General features: G+C 34.9%; 1 protein-coding gene across 9 annotated transcripts in view; it reads right to left on the minus strand.

Moving 5' to 3' along the window:
* Nucleotides 1–3,000: 3,000 nt before the first annotated feature.
* Nucleotides 3,001–15,879, minus strand: part of LOC106870348 (membrane-associated phosphatidylinositol transfer protein 2-like) — a 141,066-nt gene continuing 128,187 nt past the window's right edge. For 8 of the 9 annotated variants that reach the window (XM_089342428.1, XM_089342426.1, XM_089342433.1 and 5 more), the window contains 9 exons: nucleotides 13,914–14,069; nucleotides 12,967–13,115; nucleotides 12,311–12,433; nucleotides 11,292–11,408; nucleotides 9,689–9,837; nucleotides 8,214–8,363; nucleotides 6,366–6,549; nucleotides 5,876–6,004; nucleotides 3,001–3,713 (listed from right to left, as the gene is read on the minus strand). In XM_089342428.1, the coding sequence (XP_089198554.1) occupies nucleotides 3,414–3,713; nucleotides 5,876–6,004; nucleotides 6,366–6,549; nucleotides 8,214–8,363; nucleotides 9,689–9,837; nucleotides 11,292–11,408; nucleotides 12,311–12,433; nucleotides 12,967–13,115; nucleotides 13,914–14,069 (1,457 nt within the window). In that variant the 3' untranslated portion in view covers nucleotides 3,001–3,413. The remainder of the gene's footprint in view (nucleotides 3,714–5,875; nucleotides 6,005–6,365; nucleotides 6,550–8,213; nucleotides 8,364–9,688; nucleotides 9,838–11,291; nucleotides 11,409–12,310; nucleotides 12,434–12,966; nucleotides 13,116–13,913; nucleotides 14,070–15,879) is intronic. The other variant, XM_089342431.1, reaches the window with a different exon arrangement.

Raw genomic sequence — 15,879 nt, forward strand, 5'->3', positions numbered from 1 at the left:
TTATAAAACATCTAAATGTTATAAGTCTGGAAGGAGGTATTCTTTTAGAGTGCCATCTTACAGCTGGTTTCTAAGCATGTAAAATTTCATATGTTTAGTATTTCGAGATTATTAGAGCATTTTATTTTCACTGTGTGATATAGATATGTTGTTTGCTTATTTGTTTTTTCAGTTCCATATATAAATAGAAAATGAAGCATCATAATATCATCTATTGATATCATGAAATTTGTTGCTATGTTGATAATAGCATATTTTAAATGCTTTTCTTGTGAGCCCTACACACACATACATACATATACATATATATATATATATATATATATATATATATGTATGTATAATATTATACATATATATGTATAATATTTATTTATATATATATATAATATTATATGTGTATATATATATATATATATATATATATTTATTTATTGATATATGTGTAATATTTATCATATAATATATGTGTGTGTTTATATATAAACTTTTGCAATTTTCCATTTTAGTGTGTATAAGTGAACTTGGTCACTCATTCAGATTCCATATTGGGTATAAATTAATATCAGTAATGGATGAATTATAGGATGGCTTATTGATGAGGCAAGTATATTAGCTAATACCACAAACAATGTAATGTTTAAATCTTTCCAAATAATTCATTTGTAACATTAAATGATGAATCTTCACACCACCAAAAAGAATCATGCCTGATAACATTAATATTTAGCCGAGGAAATCATGCTACTACATAACAGCAGAAGATAAACCTGCTAGCAACCACTCAGCTAAATCAAATCTGAAACTGTGTACATGGTATTTTAGTATTTACAAAAAAGAAAATATATATATATATATATATGAGGCATTCTTGTATAGTTATGCCCTTATATATATATATATATATATATATATATATATATATATATAAATAATAATAATAAAGGAGTTACGACGCAAAAACGTATAAATTCAAAAGAACATATTTATCTTCTTCAATATATATTTCAGTATAAAGAATTCATTAAGATGCTTAAATCAAGGTTTCTTTACACATCATTCAGGAACAGATATAACATCAGAAAAAATACATTCCGTTTAAAAACACAAACCGTTCATGGCGAAAAAATTTCACAATTCATTTAAGCATCTTAATGAATTCTTTATACTGAAATATATATTGAAGAAGATAAATATGTTCTTTTGAATTTATACGTTTTTGCGTCGTAACTCCTTTATTATTATTAATATAACCAAAAGGATCGATTCTTGAAGAGTCTGCATATCTTCACTGTCGTTTTTTTCTGCTATTTTGGTGATGGTTTTTTAAGTTAGCTTACCAATTATTTTTGTTGGTAGTTAATTTATAATATATTGTTATATATATATATTTATATTTATTTAGTAAGGATACCCACTGTTATTGAAATACACCAACACAATTTAGCTACTATTAACATAAGTTAATAACTATTGTTCCCATAAAATAAAATAACTAAGACAAATATCTATTCACAATTGAGACACAAATGACAATGAAAATATCAGTACTTGAAGAACTCCATACTTAGAGAGAAATACATATGCATATATATATATATATATATATATATATATATATATATATAATTTAGAGAAAAAAACACAATTAATTAATTAATTAATAATAAATCTTTCCCTAATATTATATATATATATATATATATATATATATATATATATATATATATATACACATACATACATATAGAGAAAGCCCATACATACATGTATGTATGTACATATATATATATATATATATATATATATATATATATATATATATATATATATATACATACATATATATACATATAGAGAAAGCCCATACATACATGTATGTATGTACACATATATATATATATATATATATATATATATATATACAAATGTAATATATATGTATATGGAATATATATAATGTATATATATAGATATGTTATATGCACTATCGTAGAAGTGTATGGATGAGGTTGCATACAGTATTGCAACTGACATACTTAAATATAATGTATATATATAGATATATATCACAGCACTATAGGAGGGTAGGGTACAGGGGTGTCTGTGCACACTAGTATTGCACTCTTTTGCACACTCACACTCGCACGCACACATACACACACACACAACTAATGTGCTGGGAGTAATTTAGCATTGTTGTTGTTGTTGGTGGTGGTGGTGGTAGTAGTGGGGGGGGGGGGGGGGGTCAAACAACATTAACAAGCCAGTACAGCCGTGGTTTAAACTGTTTCAAATCACCATGCCTGCTGTTACGTCATCTGCGATATGGGCAGGCACTTCTTCCAACTTTGCAAAGAAGTGCAGGTTTTCTGATTCCATCATTGGCTGTAACCATCGAACAATGTATTGGGGACTACCAAGTAATGGCGAGAAAATGGGAGGGAATTGGTGGCGAACGCACTCACAACACATATGCACATGCTCTCTCCCTTGGAGACACATACACACACACATATATATGTATGTACATATATTTACATATATATATATCGTTTAACGTCCGCTTTCCATGCTAGCATGGGTTGAATATATATATATATATATATATATATATATATACATATATATATACATATATATATATGTACATGGATATACACACATATACAGATGCATATATATATATATATATATATATATATATATATATATATATATATATATATACACATATGCACATGCATATACAAACAGACACACACACACACACATATGTAGTATACGTATACATGTGTATGTATTTACACATATGGACACACATAGAAACTGCAATGAGGTTTGGAGAAGAAAGAGCCAAAAATATAACGATTTTACAAATTAACATCATGAAACTGTGGTGATGAATGTGATAATGATGACGAGGATGCTGATAATGAAGGTGATGGTGATGATAGTGATAGGGAGACGAAAGAGTGATCAAAAACATCTCTATCACTATTTTTTTTTTTTCCTGTTCCCTTGGTTTACTAACCCCATCCCCCACTCTGTTTCCAACCACCAATCATCTTACGACATATGTCTTTAAAATAAATTTGAGTTCACAGATTTGAAGTGAGGACTAAACTTGGTAGTTTTGAAAATTAGCAAACCGTCGAACATAAATCCACAGTTATGTCTACCTTTAAAATGGCTACATGCTAGCAGCATTTACAAAGGAAAAAAAAAAAAAAATGATCAAGAATAAGGTCTTTGGATTTTGAATGTGTTGAGCCAAACATTGGTGCTAGCACTAAATAAGGGTTTATGCAATATTTGCAACCATCAACCATTCACTTTTGTCAGCTAGAAAAAGAAGAATAAGACGGGGGGGGGGGGAAACAAAGAATATTTCTTCCACTGTTAAAGATCAATTAAATATCTTCTTGATATAAACACATTGGCATTTTTGATCGAACTGCTGGTGTTCGTAACTTTGGTTGGCTTCCGTAGGTGGTCAGATCTACTGATCCACGGCCTGTAGGTGCGGCAAAAGAAGCAGTGCTACCGTGCGGACATGATGCGCTGCGTTTGGCGGATTTCTTGCGAACTGGCTGTGAGGGCAATGAGAAACAGGTTTTGCGAATGAACAGCCTGGCGTTGCCAACGGCAGGGCGTGACATTCCTGGTTTCATTAGAGTTGACAAATGAGATGCATAACCTTCAGACAGGATCTGGAGAGAAAAAGAAAAAGAAAATAAAAAGAGAGAGTTGTTAAAAAGATGGACAGCAGATGTAAATTCATGATGATAATGATGATTGTATATATATATATATATATATATATATATATATATATATATATATATACATATACATATATATATATATATATATATATATATATATATATATACACACACACACATATATACATATACACACACACACACACACACAACTATAAGAGAAATTAAGATAAATACAAAAGTTTATACCATTTCTTCCTACATACATTTCACTGCTGAGGCTGTTTGATTTTGGAAACTCAGCAATTGGATGCTAGCCCTAACAGATCATCTCATATATATATATATATATATATATATATATATATATATATATCATCATCATCATTATCGTTTAACGTCCGCTTTCCATGCTAGCATGGGTTGAACAATTTGACTGAGGACTAGTGAAACCAGATGGCTGCACCAGGCTCCAATCTGATATATATGTATATATATATCAAAAATTTAAATTTAAAAGAGAGTTTTGACGCTGATATCCATTATTATTGAAATTTATTGAAATGGTAGCGATTACATGTTTTTATCAAAACATTGTGGAGATATCATCATATGAAGAAATATATATATATATATATATATATATATATATACATATATATATATATATTTATATATAAGGATAAGACCGTTATTTAAAATAACGATCCTATCAGGTGGCCAACCAGCATGGGAAGAAAAACCTTATATGTAATAATTATTATTAAAATTATAATTGAGGGTATCTAAGATACCAACATGCTAGCAATGATGTGGTTTTGGAGTCAGGCTTTGGTTGCCATTTCTAGCATGGTGGTATCTTAGATACCCTCAATTATAATTTTCTATACACACACACATATATATAATATATATTCCCCCTCCCAGGGGGGGGCCTTGCAAGTTACTCAGTGACCCTGTCAGTGCTGATGCCACATAAAAAGCACCAGTGATAGAGCTATATCAAAAGTAATCATGAGCTTAACGCTCTAACCACTATGCCATATCCTTCCATAAAGATGGTTAAGCTACTCCTAAGAATAATACTTTAAGCACCTTTATTCCAGAATATAGGTAATATTCTCTAAATCAGCTGCCCTCAATCTTTTTTACACCATGAACTGGTTTTGTGCTAGACAAGTTTTCCACAGGCTACAAGATCATGGACATAACAGAATACAATAAAGTGCATAATAATAATAATAATAATAATAATAATAATAATAATAATAATAATAAAAATAATTTAACATTCATTTTCCATGTTGGTATGGGTTGGACCATCTGACAGGCGCTGGCAAGCAAGAGAGCTGCCCAGGCTCCAATTGTCTGTTTTGGCATGGTTTCTACAACTGGATGCACTTCCTAACACCAACCACTTTACAGAGAGTACTGGGTGCTTTATATGTGGAACCAGCACAGGTAATGTATATACGACACCAGCATGGGTGCTTCCCCATGTGGCACTGGCAAGGGTGCTTTTTACATGGTACTGGCATGGCTGCTTCTTATGTGGCACCGCCATGGGTGCTTTTCTACCTGACACTGGCACAATTACTTTTTACATGGCACCAGCATAAGTGCTCTCCCATGTGGCACTGGCATGAATGCTTTTTACATGGCACCAGCACCCGTGAGCCTGCAAGACACGGACCTCTTAGCTGAGAAGGAGAGCAGGTGCATGACTGTAAAGGACATGCCTGTATGTATGTCTTCTGAGTCCGATGTGTCTTTTCAAGCACAGCAAGTGACCGGAGGTCTCAGTCCCTTCTTGTCTCCTCAGAGAGGCCATAATATATAAATTAATTATTACAAATATATTGTAAAGATAATATATATATATATAATGTAAAACACCCAGGAGACTGCAATATGATCCAGCTGCCACACAAATGCCCTTCCAATCAGGGACTGACGATAGTCTCCAGCAGCTTCACACAGCTATCTGAAATTAAGCCAAATGATCCATGGCCTGATACAGGCCTGCAGTCTGGTGGTCAGGGATCCTTGCTCTACAGGATACAGCAGAAAATATATATATATTCTATCAGATCTGAAATACATAAATCAAGAACGGTCACCTGAAAAGCTACATTAGGATACCTTACCTGAGCCTGACTGTAATGCTTCTTAGAGACTTTGCCCACAATAAATATCTGTTGTTGGGAAATTTCTAGGTCTTTGTAAATACCAATATCTTTGGCTGAGCCATATGCTGCCCTGAACAGCAACTGTGTCTGAAAGACAGAATTTGAAGGAAGGTAATGGTAAAATGCATGAAAAACTAGTAATGAACGAAGGAATTAAAACAAAGCAAAGAAATTTAGTAAAGATTGTCAACGTGCGTAGGAGTGGCTGCGTGGTAAGTAGCTTGCTTACCAACCACATGGCTCCGGGTTCAGTTCCTTGTGAGTGGATCTGGTAGACAGAAACTGAAAGAAACCTGTTGTATATCTGTCTGTCTGCATGTGTGTGTGTGTGTGTGTGTGTGTGTGTGTGTGTGTGTGTGTGTGTGTGTGCGTGCATGCGTGTGTGTATTTGTCCCCTTCCACCACATGGCAACTAGTGATTAAACTAATTACATTTATGCATACTCACATCTTCTTTAAACGTTTTGAGGAAGTTGAGCTTCTGTCTTAAGGGATCTTTAGACAATCCATCCATGAACCCTACCATTCCATGGGGGAAATTGTGCTGCGCCAGCCATGATACAACCTTCCTATGTTGCATGTCAGGACGAGCAGTGACATAGAGTATTAGGTAACCAAGGTTTTGCCAATAGCTGCAAATAAAACAATAAAGAGATTATTAATAGAACCAGGAGTACTTTTAATAGAACAGGGAGATATTTCATAGAACAAGGAGATATTTAATACAACAAAAAGATGTTTAATGGAATAAAAAGATGTTTAATAAAAGAGGAAAATATTTAATAGAATAGAGAGATGTTTAATAGAATCAGGAGGACCTTTCATAGAACAAGGAGATATTTAATAGAACAGGGATATGTTTAATAGAACAAGGAGATGTTTAAAAGAATGGGGAGATATTTAATAGAACAGAGATATGTTTAATAGAACAAGGAGATGTTTAAAAGAATGGGGAGGTATTTAATAGAACAGGGATATGTTTAATAGAACAAGGAGATGTTGAAAAGAATGGGGAGGTATTTAATAGAACAGGGATATGTTTAATAGAACAAGGAGATGTTTAAAAGAATGGGGAGGTATTTAATAGAACAGGGATATGTTTAATAGAACAAGGAGATGTTTAAAAGAATGGGGAGGTATTTAATAGAACAGGGAGATATTTAGCTCTTTAGTGTTCCGATGACTGTGAAATGCAATGGTTATTTATTCACATTGTTTTCAATTAATCCTATATTATCTCATAGCTTCAAGATTTTGATGATGTGATTGTTTATTTTTAGAAGGACATTGTAGGGTAGGTGTGAAAGGCCAAATCTGGATTAATATTTAATTATTTACCAGGTAATTTTTCTTGCTCTCCATTCCCCCAATAGATTTTAACCAACTATGAGAAATTCCTAACTTTGTTAATATGACATCAGTCTCAACTGTCAACTCATTAACTTTTTCCCTATTCATTCCCCTTCTTTTACCCTAGAGCGGTTTTCTCCCTCCTTTCCAACCACATTCCAGAAGTTACCAACCATATATCATTTTGAGCCAACCCAAGCAAAACAACTCTCCACTAACAAACAATATCAATACACAATGAGTTATGCCCCTCTATTCCTATTATACAAAACCTGAAACTCTAACCACCATTGAGAAAATAATTCAGAATAAATTGCGTGGATATTTATGCCAAATGATTGTGTCTGATGATTATCTAGAGATTTTTCTGAATATGACACTTCAAGTCAAGATGTAAAAACATTTATACTGTTAAATATCTCACTGTGCAGTGTGTAATGAATACATAAATTTTATTTGCAATAAAACCTAGAAATCATCATCATCATCATCATCGTTTAACGTCCGCCTTCCATGCTAGCATGGGTTGGACGATTTGACTGAGGACTGGTGAAACCGGATGGCTACACCAGGCTCCAATCTAATTTGGCAGAGTTTCTACAGCTGGATGCCCTTCCTAACGCCAACCACTCAGAGAGTGTAGTGGGTGCTTTTACGTGTCACCCGCACGAAAACAGCCACGCTCGAAATGATGGTGTCTTTTATGTGCCACCCGCACAAGAGCCAGTCCAGGGGCGCTGGCAACGATCTCGCTCGAAAACCCTACAAGGCCAGTCAGGCGGTACTGGCAACAGTCACGCTCAGGTGAAATATACATATATATTTGAAAGTCTTTCTGAAAATTACTTAATAATTATACATATTATATGTACGATTGTACTGGAGATGATGCACCTATAAGCATTCTACTAAATGATAGAGCATAAAGTGAAGAGAAGATACAAACCGAACAACATCAACTGCTCCGGCTCGAACTTTCGGGTCTTTGCCCATAATGGACATACTTGCAGTGAATGAGCCATCAATACTGAAAACGACTGCTTCAGTCTTTGGGGGTAGTACTGCTAAATGAAAGTCCACAGTGGAATGGTCACCTCTGTTGGAAAGAAAACCAAAAAAGATTATATAGAAAGTGTATTCAAAATACATGAGTCAGGAAATATATTTAACTATTTTCCGACCAGATTTCTCTCCAGAAAATACAATCAACTAATTTTTAACATCTATTGGGATACAGTTCTATATTTAAGAGATGAGGGATTATGTACATTATTTACATTTGACAGATATTTGTCCTCATCTTGTTTGTTGTTAACACAACATTTCGGCTGATATACCCTCCAGCCTTCATCAGGTGTCTTGGGAAAATTTTGAACCTGGGTTCTCATTCCTGAGGTATTTTTCGATGTTTTTATTATTATTATTATTATTATTATTCAAGTCACTGCCTGGAATCGATGTTATATTAGATGTTATATTATAATGGTGATTTCATGACAATATTATATGTATAACCTTATATATATCATCATTATTTAATGTCTGCTTCCATGCTAGCGTGAGTTGGATAGTTTGATTGAAAACTGGAAAGTTGGGGAGCTGCACTAGGTCTCAATTTGATTTGGCATGATTTCTATGGCTGGATGCCCTTCCTAGTGCCAAGCATTCCAAGTGTGTAATGGGTGCTTTTTATGTGCCACCAGCATGGGAGCCATCGATGTGACACCAGCCACAACTACGATCTCACTTGCTTGACAAGCACAGTATATCGCTATAGGTCTCGGTTACCTGTCACTACCTCCTTGAGGCCCAATGCTTGAACGGTGCTTTTTATGTGCCACTGGTATGTAGAGAGAGAGAGAGAGAGAGAGTAAGACAGCAAACTGGCAGAATCATTAGTGTGGTGGACAAATATTTAGTAGCATTTCTTCTGATTTTATGTTCTGAGTTCAAATTCCACCAAGGTTGTCTTTGTCCTTCATCTTTTCGGGGTTGATAAAATCAGTACCAGCTCAACACTGGAGGTTGACGTAATCAACTTACCCCTCCCCCCAAATTTAAAATCAATATTATATATGTCACTAAAATACTTCCCCTCTGTCACCCCTCCTCCCTAAATAAGTCAAACTATAGAAATTTCAGTTCAAAATAATTCCAAGAAACAAACAAATTCTCATCACATAGAAGTCTTGGACTGAACCAGGGATCTTTAGAACTTCAGTTCAACTGAGCTATTTCAGCTACCAATAATAGCTTCAAAATTTGTAAATATATATATGTATGGTCTTTAAAATGTAAAAAATATATATGGTGAATAATTGCTGGTGTATTAAACTGGATATCTTATATCATAGATCTGTTCACCCATGGTTGACCTGAGATGAAACAACAACAGCAAAAAAGGGGAAATGAGCCCAATACCTGACAATCATTTTAATGGGATAAATCCCTTGTGTGATCCTTTTCTCTTTTGGAATGGTGTAAGTCAAGCGTCCATGGTTGTCTGTCAGTTCATGACCAAGGTGATCCCAATCCCCAGATGGCGGCACCGTCATTACATAAATATCAACCTGAAAGTAAAGCAAAGAAAGAAAACAAGCAAATGAATAAATAGATGGATAAATGAATAAATAAATGAATAAATAAGAGAACATCAAGATTTATGTTTTGTCTTTTCCATGTTTCAGTCATCAAACTGCAGCCACGCTGGGGGCACAGCCTTGAAGGGCTTTAGTGGAACAAATTGACCCCAGTGCTTATTTTTCTTCAGTCTATACAATTTCCTAGGACTACATTATATTTCATCATTCTTCTATAAATCTTTAGCATTTAAACTGGTCAATTCAGATCTAAATAACTGTTACACTGGCCAGACACCCACAACACAATCATATCATCGAAATCTCAAAGCTATGAGAATGTGTGATTAATTAAAAAAAATAATTAATAAATAAGCATTACAGTTGACAAAATAATTTGAATGTCAAAGGGTAAAACACATGCAGCTTATGTTTTTTTTTATTTATTTATTCAAACTACAACAACAAAATTCTTAAATAATTCTCCAGTTAAAAATCTAAAAAAAAATTTTTTTTTAGATTTAATGAATTTGTGTTCCATGGAGAGTTAGAATGGTAAGATTACATGAATCTTTAGTGGAAGAAATGAAAACTTCTGCTGAAAGGCCTATGTAGAAATACTGAAATTCTCACCTGACAGTCTGTGAATACACATACTCATCACACCATTGCAGCCATTGTGCTGCAGCTCAGGGCAAAGTCGTGGATTACTGACCACATCACATGGTCATCTGTTCAAACTTCATTACTATCTCTAGAGCTGCATTGTGTTATGTTCCTTACTTAGGGACATTTTTTCTTATCTTTTACTTATTTCAGTGATTGGAATGCAACCATTCTAGGGCGTCAAATTGCAGGGTTTATTCAAACAAACCAAACCCAGTACGTTTTTCTTTTTAGTCTGGTACTATTTCATTGACCTCTTTTCTCAAGCCACTATGTTACAGGGACATAAACACACCAACACCAGGTGTCAAGTGGTGGTGGGAGACAAGCACAAAGACATACACACACACACACGCATATATATATATATATACAACAAGTTTTCATCTACCAAACCCACTCACAAAGCTTTGATTGTCCTGAAGCTGTCGTAGAAAATACTTACCCAAGGCACCACACAGAAGCACTGAACCCACAACTATGTGGTTGGGAAGAAAACTTCTTACCTCACAGCCACATCATTCAGCTGTGAACATAGTTTCTCCAACAAATAAAACCATCCCAGCCATGCCAACATAGATGTCAAACAGTTGTCAATAGCATTTCTATCATCTGAGTTCAAGTCCTGCAAGAGTCATTCTTTTGACAGAACAAAGCCAGAATTTGAATTCCTCTCCTCCTCACATTCCACATACACAGTCATACAATCCAGATACATGCACAGTCTTATGCACATGCATGCACACGTGCAGTACACCCAACAGTGTTCAATACTCTACCTTCTCTCCAGATAGTGAGATCATGTCTAGGGGTCCATATGAAAATTTGGCAGTCAATACTTGTTCCACATCCTCAAGGACCAATACATCATTAGCTCGATGGTTGGGCTGTAGATTCTGTAAAGAATAAAAACAGTATGTATGATATATATATATATATATATAGGGAGAATTCACAAAAAACAACAGAGGAAGACAGGTGGTGTAGACAACAAACAGTATTAGTATAATGTTTTGGAAGTGAAAAAGTCTTTAACGTTTCGAGCCTACGCTCTTCCACAGAAAGAAACAAGGAGAGAAAAAAGAATGTGTAGTGGCTATCAATCTATCAATATATATATATATATATATATATATATATATATATATAGAGAGAGAGAGAGAGAGAGAGAGAGAGATGCTGGAGACCTATGCAGAAGACTGAGAAGGCAGGAAATACAAAGAGTTGAGATGTTTGTGTAGTTGGGCTGGGATATGATGTAAGGATTAATTTTTGATTTATAAGCTACTCTAATGATGTAAATGTTATCAATGTCATATGCTTAATGTGTGTTGTTTAAATGCTTTAAGGCTGCAGAATTTCACCCAGGGAAATACACTTAATGACATAGTGTCTAATTATACACTGGTGGGATCAGTGTCGATCTGGACCCAAACAACAACAACAATCCAAGCCATGGCTTAGTGGTGTGCATTCAGTTTATGATCATAATGTCATGAGTTCAAAACCTAGCGTAACATAGTGTCCTTGAGCAAGACACTTTATTTCACATTGCTCCACTCAGCTGGCAAAAATGTGTTGTACTTGTAATATTTAAATGGTTAGCCCTGTCACATTATGTGTCATGCTGAATCTCCCAGAGACTTATGTTAAAAGTACACATGTCTGTACTATGCTCAGCCATTTGCACATTAATTTCATGAGCGGAAAGTTCCGTAACTGGCAGAGTACCAGATTCAACATTCAACAACAATAACAATTGTTAACAGACTTAGAGGATGCTGGTCCCTAAACTCACCCGAACTTTAATAGTGGTCCTCCTTTTCAGCCACTTTTCACAGGGCTTTGATGGTGAAAATTTCTTCACGGCACCAATTTCTACATCTGGTTCTGATCCATTGAGGACATCTTGAGAAAACACCTAAAAGTGAACAAAGATACATGATTAAAGGTTGTGAACTCCCACATTATAAATTATATATTATAAATGGAAAACTATATTTGGTATTGTTGTGATGATAGTCACAACACAGAATATATTTTTTAATATTTGTTTCAAATTATGACAACTTTACGACAACTTTAACACGAAATAACTTCGTAAATAGAAACTTTTCTCAACAATGCTAAGAGTAAAAGACGTTTTATATGACACATTCTACCAGTGTCCAAAGTTTGAAAGTGTTTAGTTACAAAAAATTAATTTCTCGATCTGCCGATGAAAGTGAAAAGATCCACAAAATGCTATGTTCTGAGTTCAAATCCAGCAAACATCGAGAATGCCTTTCACCTTTCAACAGAATAAAGTACCAGTCAAATACTAGGGAAGGTTTATATTCTTAGTGGTGAATGACATTTTAATAGAAGACAGAAGATATATAGACAGACACAGCATATTTCAGGAAGAATCGGTGAACAAAAGCATTGGTGACATTATAAAGAATTGTTACTAACCTGTCTGAGAATGAATGACACAACATCACTTGATTCCCAGAAACTGGAGTGGAACAATTGAGGTAAAGCACTAGTGGGGAATGAATGTAGAATTTCTGGACAATATAAGGCATAATCCAGTCGTTTGTTACCCCACCAGCGGTTCGTTACTAGGAAATAATAAATGAAGAACATTTAATGAGGTGTATTATCTTAACTAAATTGGACAAGTACATGATTAATTAACATAAAAGAAAAAAAATGTAAGGAAATGTAGGTGCAGATGTGGCTGTGTGGTAAGAAGCTTGATACATAACCACATGGGTCTGGGTTCAGTCCCATTGTGTAGAAATTTGGATAAGTGGCTTCAGCTATAGCCTCAGGCTGACCAAAGCTTTGTGAATGGATTTGGTAAGCAGAATGGATTTGGTAGGTCTGTCATATGTGTGTCTGTGCTTGTTTCCCACCACCACTTGACATCTGGGAATCGAGCCAGAATGTCTAATGATGATGAAACACATGTGTTTGTATAGAAGCCAGCATGGTGTATTCAACATGTGTGTATGTGTGTGTATATGTGAATACAGAGTATTTGGCATGTGTGTACTGTAGCAGTGCTGGGATTGTGAAGGTGTATGGCTTGGTTGTTAGGGGTAGTTAGGAGAACTATGTTAAGAGTATACATGTCTGTGGCGTACTCAGCCAATTACACATTAATTTAATGAACAGGCTCTTCCGTTGATTGGACGAACTGGAACCCTCTTCATTGTAACCGATGGAGTGCCAGTACTGGGGTTGCATGCTGGGTAACATTAATGAAGGAATCTATCTACAGGTCTTATGGTGGAGAAACAATACAAAATAGTAAAGCAGGCAGCATACATACACACACACACATATATATAGCTATACAACATAATCCCTGAAACAGTGATATACTGTAGAATGTCACATGCAACGGTTCTTACCATTGGTTATAGTAGAAACTGTTGCTTCATCAAGAATTGATGCTTGACTACAAATACTGGAGCAACTGGTCTGGCGGTGGAGAGGCATGTGACAGGGAGACACTGACTGGCGTGGCTTGTTTATGAACAATTTCATATTTGCTTGGATGCTTTCAACTGTAAAATGAAAATGCAATACATCCTGGCTAATATATCTTGTACAGGTCTCAATTGGACTGCTTGGCGAAAGAAACGATAGTACGTTTTCATACAAACTTGTGAAACTCAGGCCAGATAGAAATAATAATAATAATAATAATAATAATAATAACAACAACAATAACAACAATAACAACAACAACAACAACAACAACAACAACAACAACAATAATAATAATAATAATAATAATAATAATAATAATCATCGTTGCCAGTGCTCCTGGACTGGCTTGTGCGGGTGGCACATAAAAGACACCATTTCGAGCGTGGCCGTTTTCGTGCGGGTGACATGTAAAAGCACCCACTACACTCTCTGAGTGGTTGGCGTTAGGAAGGGCATCCAGCTGTAGAAACTCTGCCAAATTAGATTGGAGCCTGGTGTTGCCATCCGGTTTCACCAGTCCTCAGTCAAATCGTCCAACCCATGCTAGCATGGAAAGCGGACGTTAAACGACGATGATGATGATGATGATGATCATAATGATAATGATGATAATAATAATCCTTTCTATTATAGGCGGAATTTAACTCAGAACATAGCAACAGGTGAAATACCACTGAGCATTTCGTCCAGTGTGCTAATGATTCAGCCAGCTTGCTGCCTTAATAATAATAATAATAATAATAATAATAATAATAATAATAATAATAATAATAATAATAATAATAATAATAATAATAATAATAATAATAATAATAATAATAATAATAATAATAATAATAATAATAATAATAATAATAATAACAACAACAGTAATAATAATTATTTCAATTTTTTGCTATGAGGGCAGCTTGGGGGAGATGGAGATGAGTCAATTACATCGACCCCAGTGTCCAACTGGTACTTATTTTATCAACCCCAAAAGGATGAAAAGCAAAGTCAACCTTGGCAGAATTTGAACTCAGAATGTAGCAACAGGTGAAATACCGCTAAGCATTTCAACCAGCATGCGAACAATTCTGTCAGCTCACTGCCTTAATAATAATAATGATAATAATAATTTTTCCTTTCATCCTTTTGGGGTCAATAAAATAAGTACCAGTTGAACACTGGGGTTGATGTAATTGACATCCTTTCCTCTTGCTGGTTTTGTGCCAAAATACGAAACCATTGCTATTATTATTACTACTACTACTACTACTACTACTACTACTACTACTACTACTACTACTACTACTACTGAGTGTGACACTGGGGTACAAATATACAAAGCCCAAAATACCCACTTGACAAGGGTACAACAGGCACATGCATCACAACCATGCGTGCAACATGGTAACCTCATATCAAGATAAACAATGCATGACCTTGCAGATGGGGCCCAGTTAGAAATTTTCTTCAGGTTGAATAGCTTATCCTGCTCAAAAGGTCCCTGAATAAGAGTTGCATAAGGATGTTGAATGAAATACACCCATGTTTCCAGAGGTGAATTCTTCAAACCCCAAAGAATTCCTCTCAACCCATGACTATGATGCTCTCCTGCTACTTCTGTTTGTGATCAGCGATGCACATATTGTCAGCCACGAAGGGACGTGCTCTACTGATTAAGGTCAAACAACTGACAAGCAAATCTGTGGTATTGAGCAGAATGTTTGCTGTGGCCCATCTTTTACATCAAAACAAAACATATACATAACACTTCCAATCAATTAAGATCAGAAGCCATGAAAACCACTGCCTTGTACTTCATCAGGGCACTGAGAGTCACTTATTATTATTCCTTACACATGGCCAAAAAATTCAGATAGAAGGGTAGGGTCTCCTTAA

The sequence above is a fragment of the Octopus bimaculoides genome, chromosome 26, assembly GCF_046866305.1.
Source record: "Octopus bimaculoides isolate indiv1 chromosome 26, ASM4686630v1, whole genome shotgun sequence".
NCBI lineage: Eukaryota > Metazoa > Mollusca > Cephalopoda > Octopoda > Octopodidae > Octopus > Octopus bimaculoides.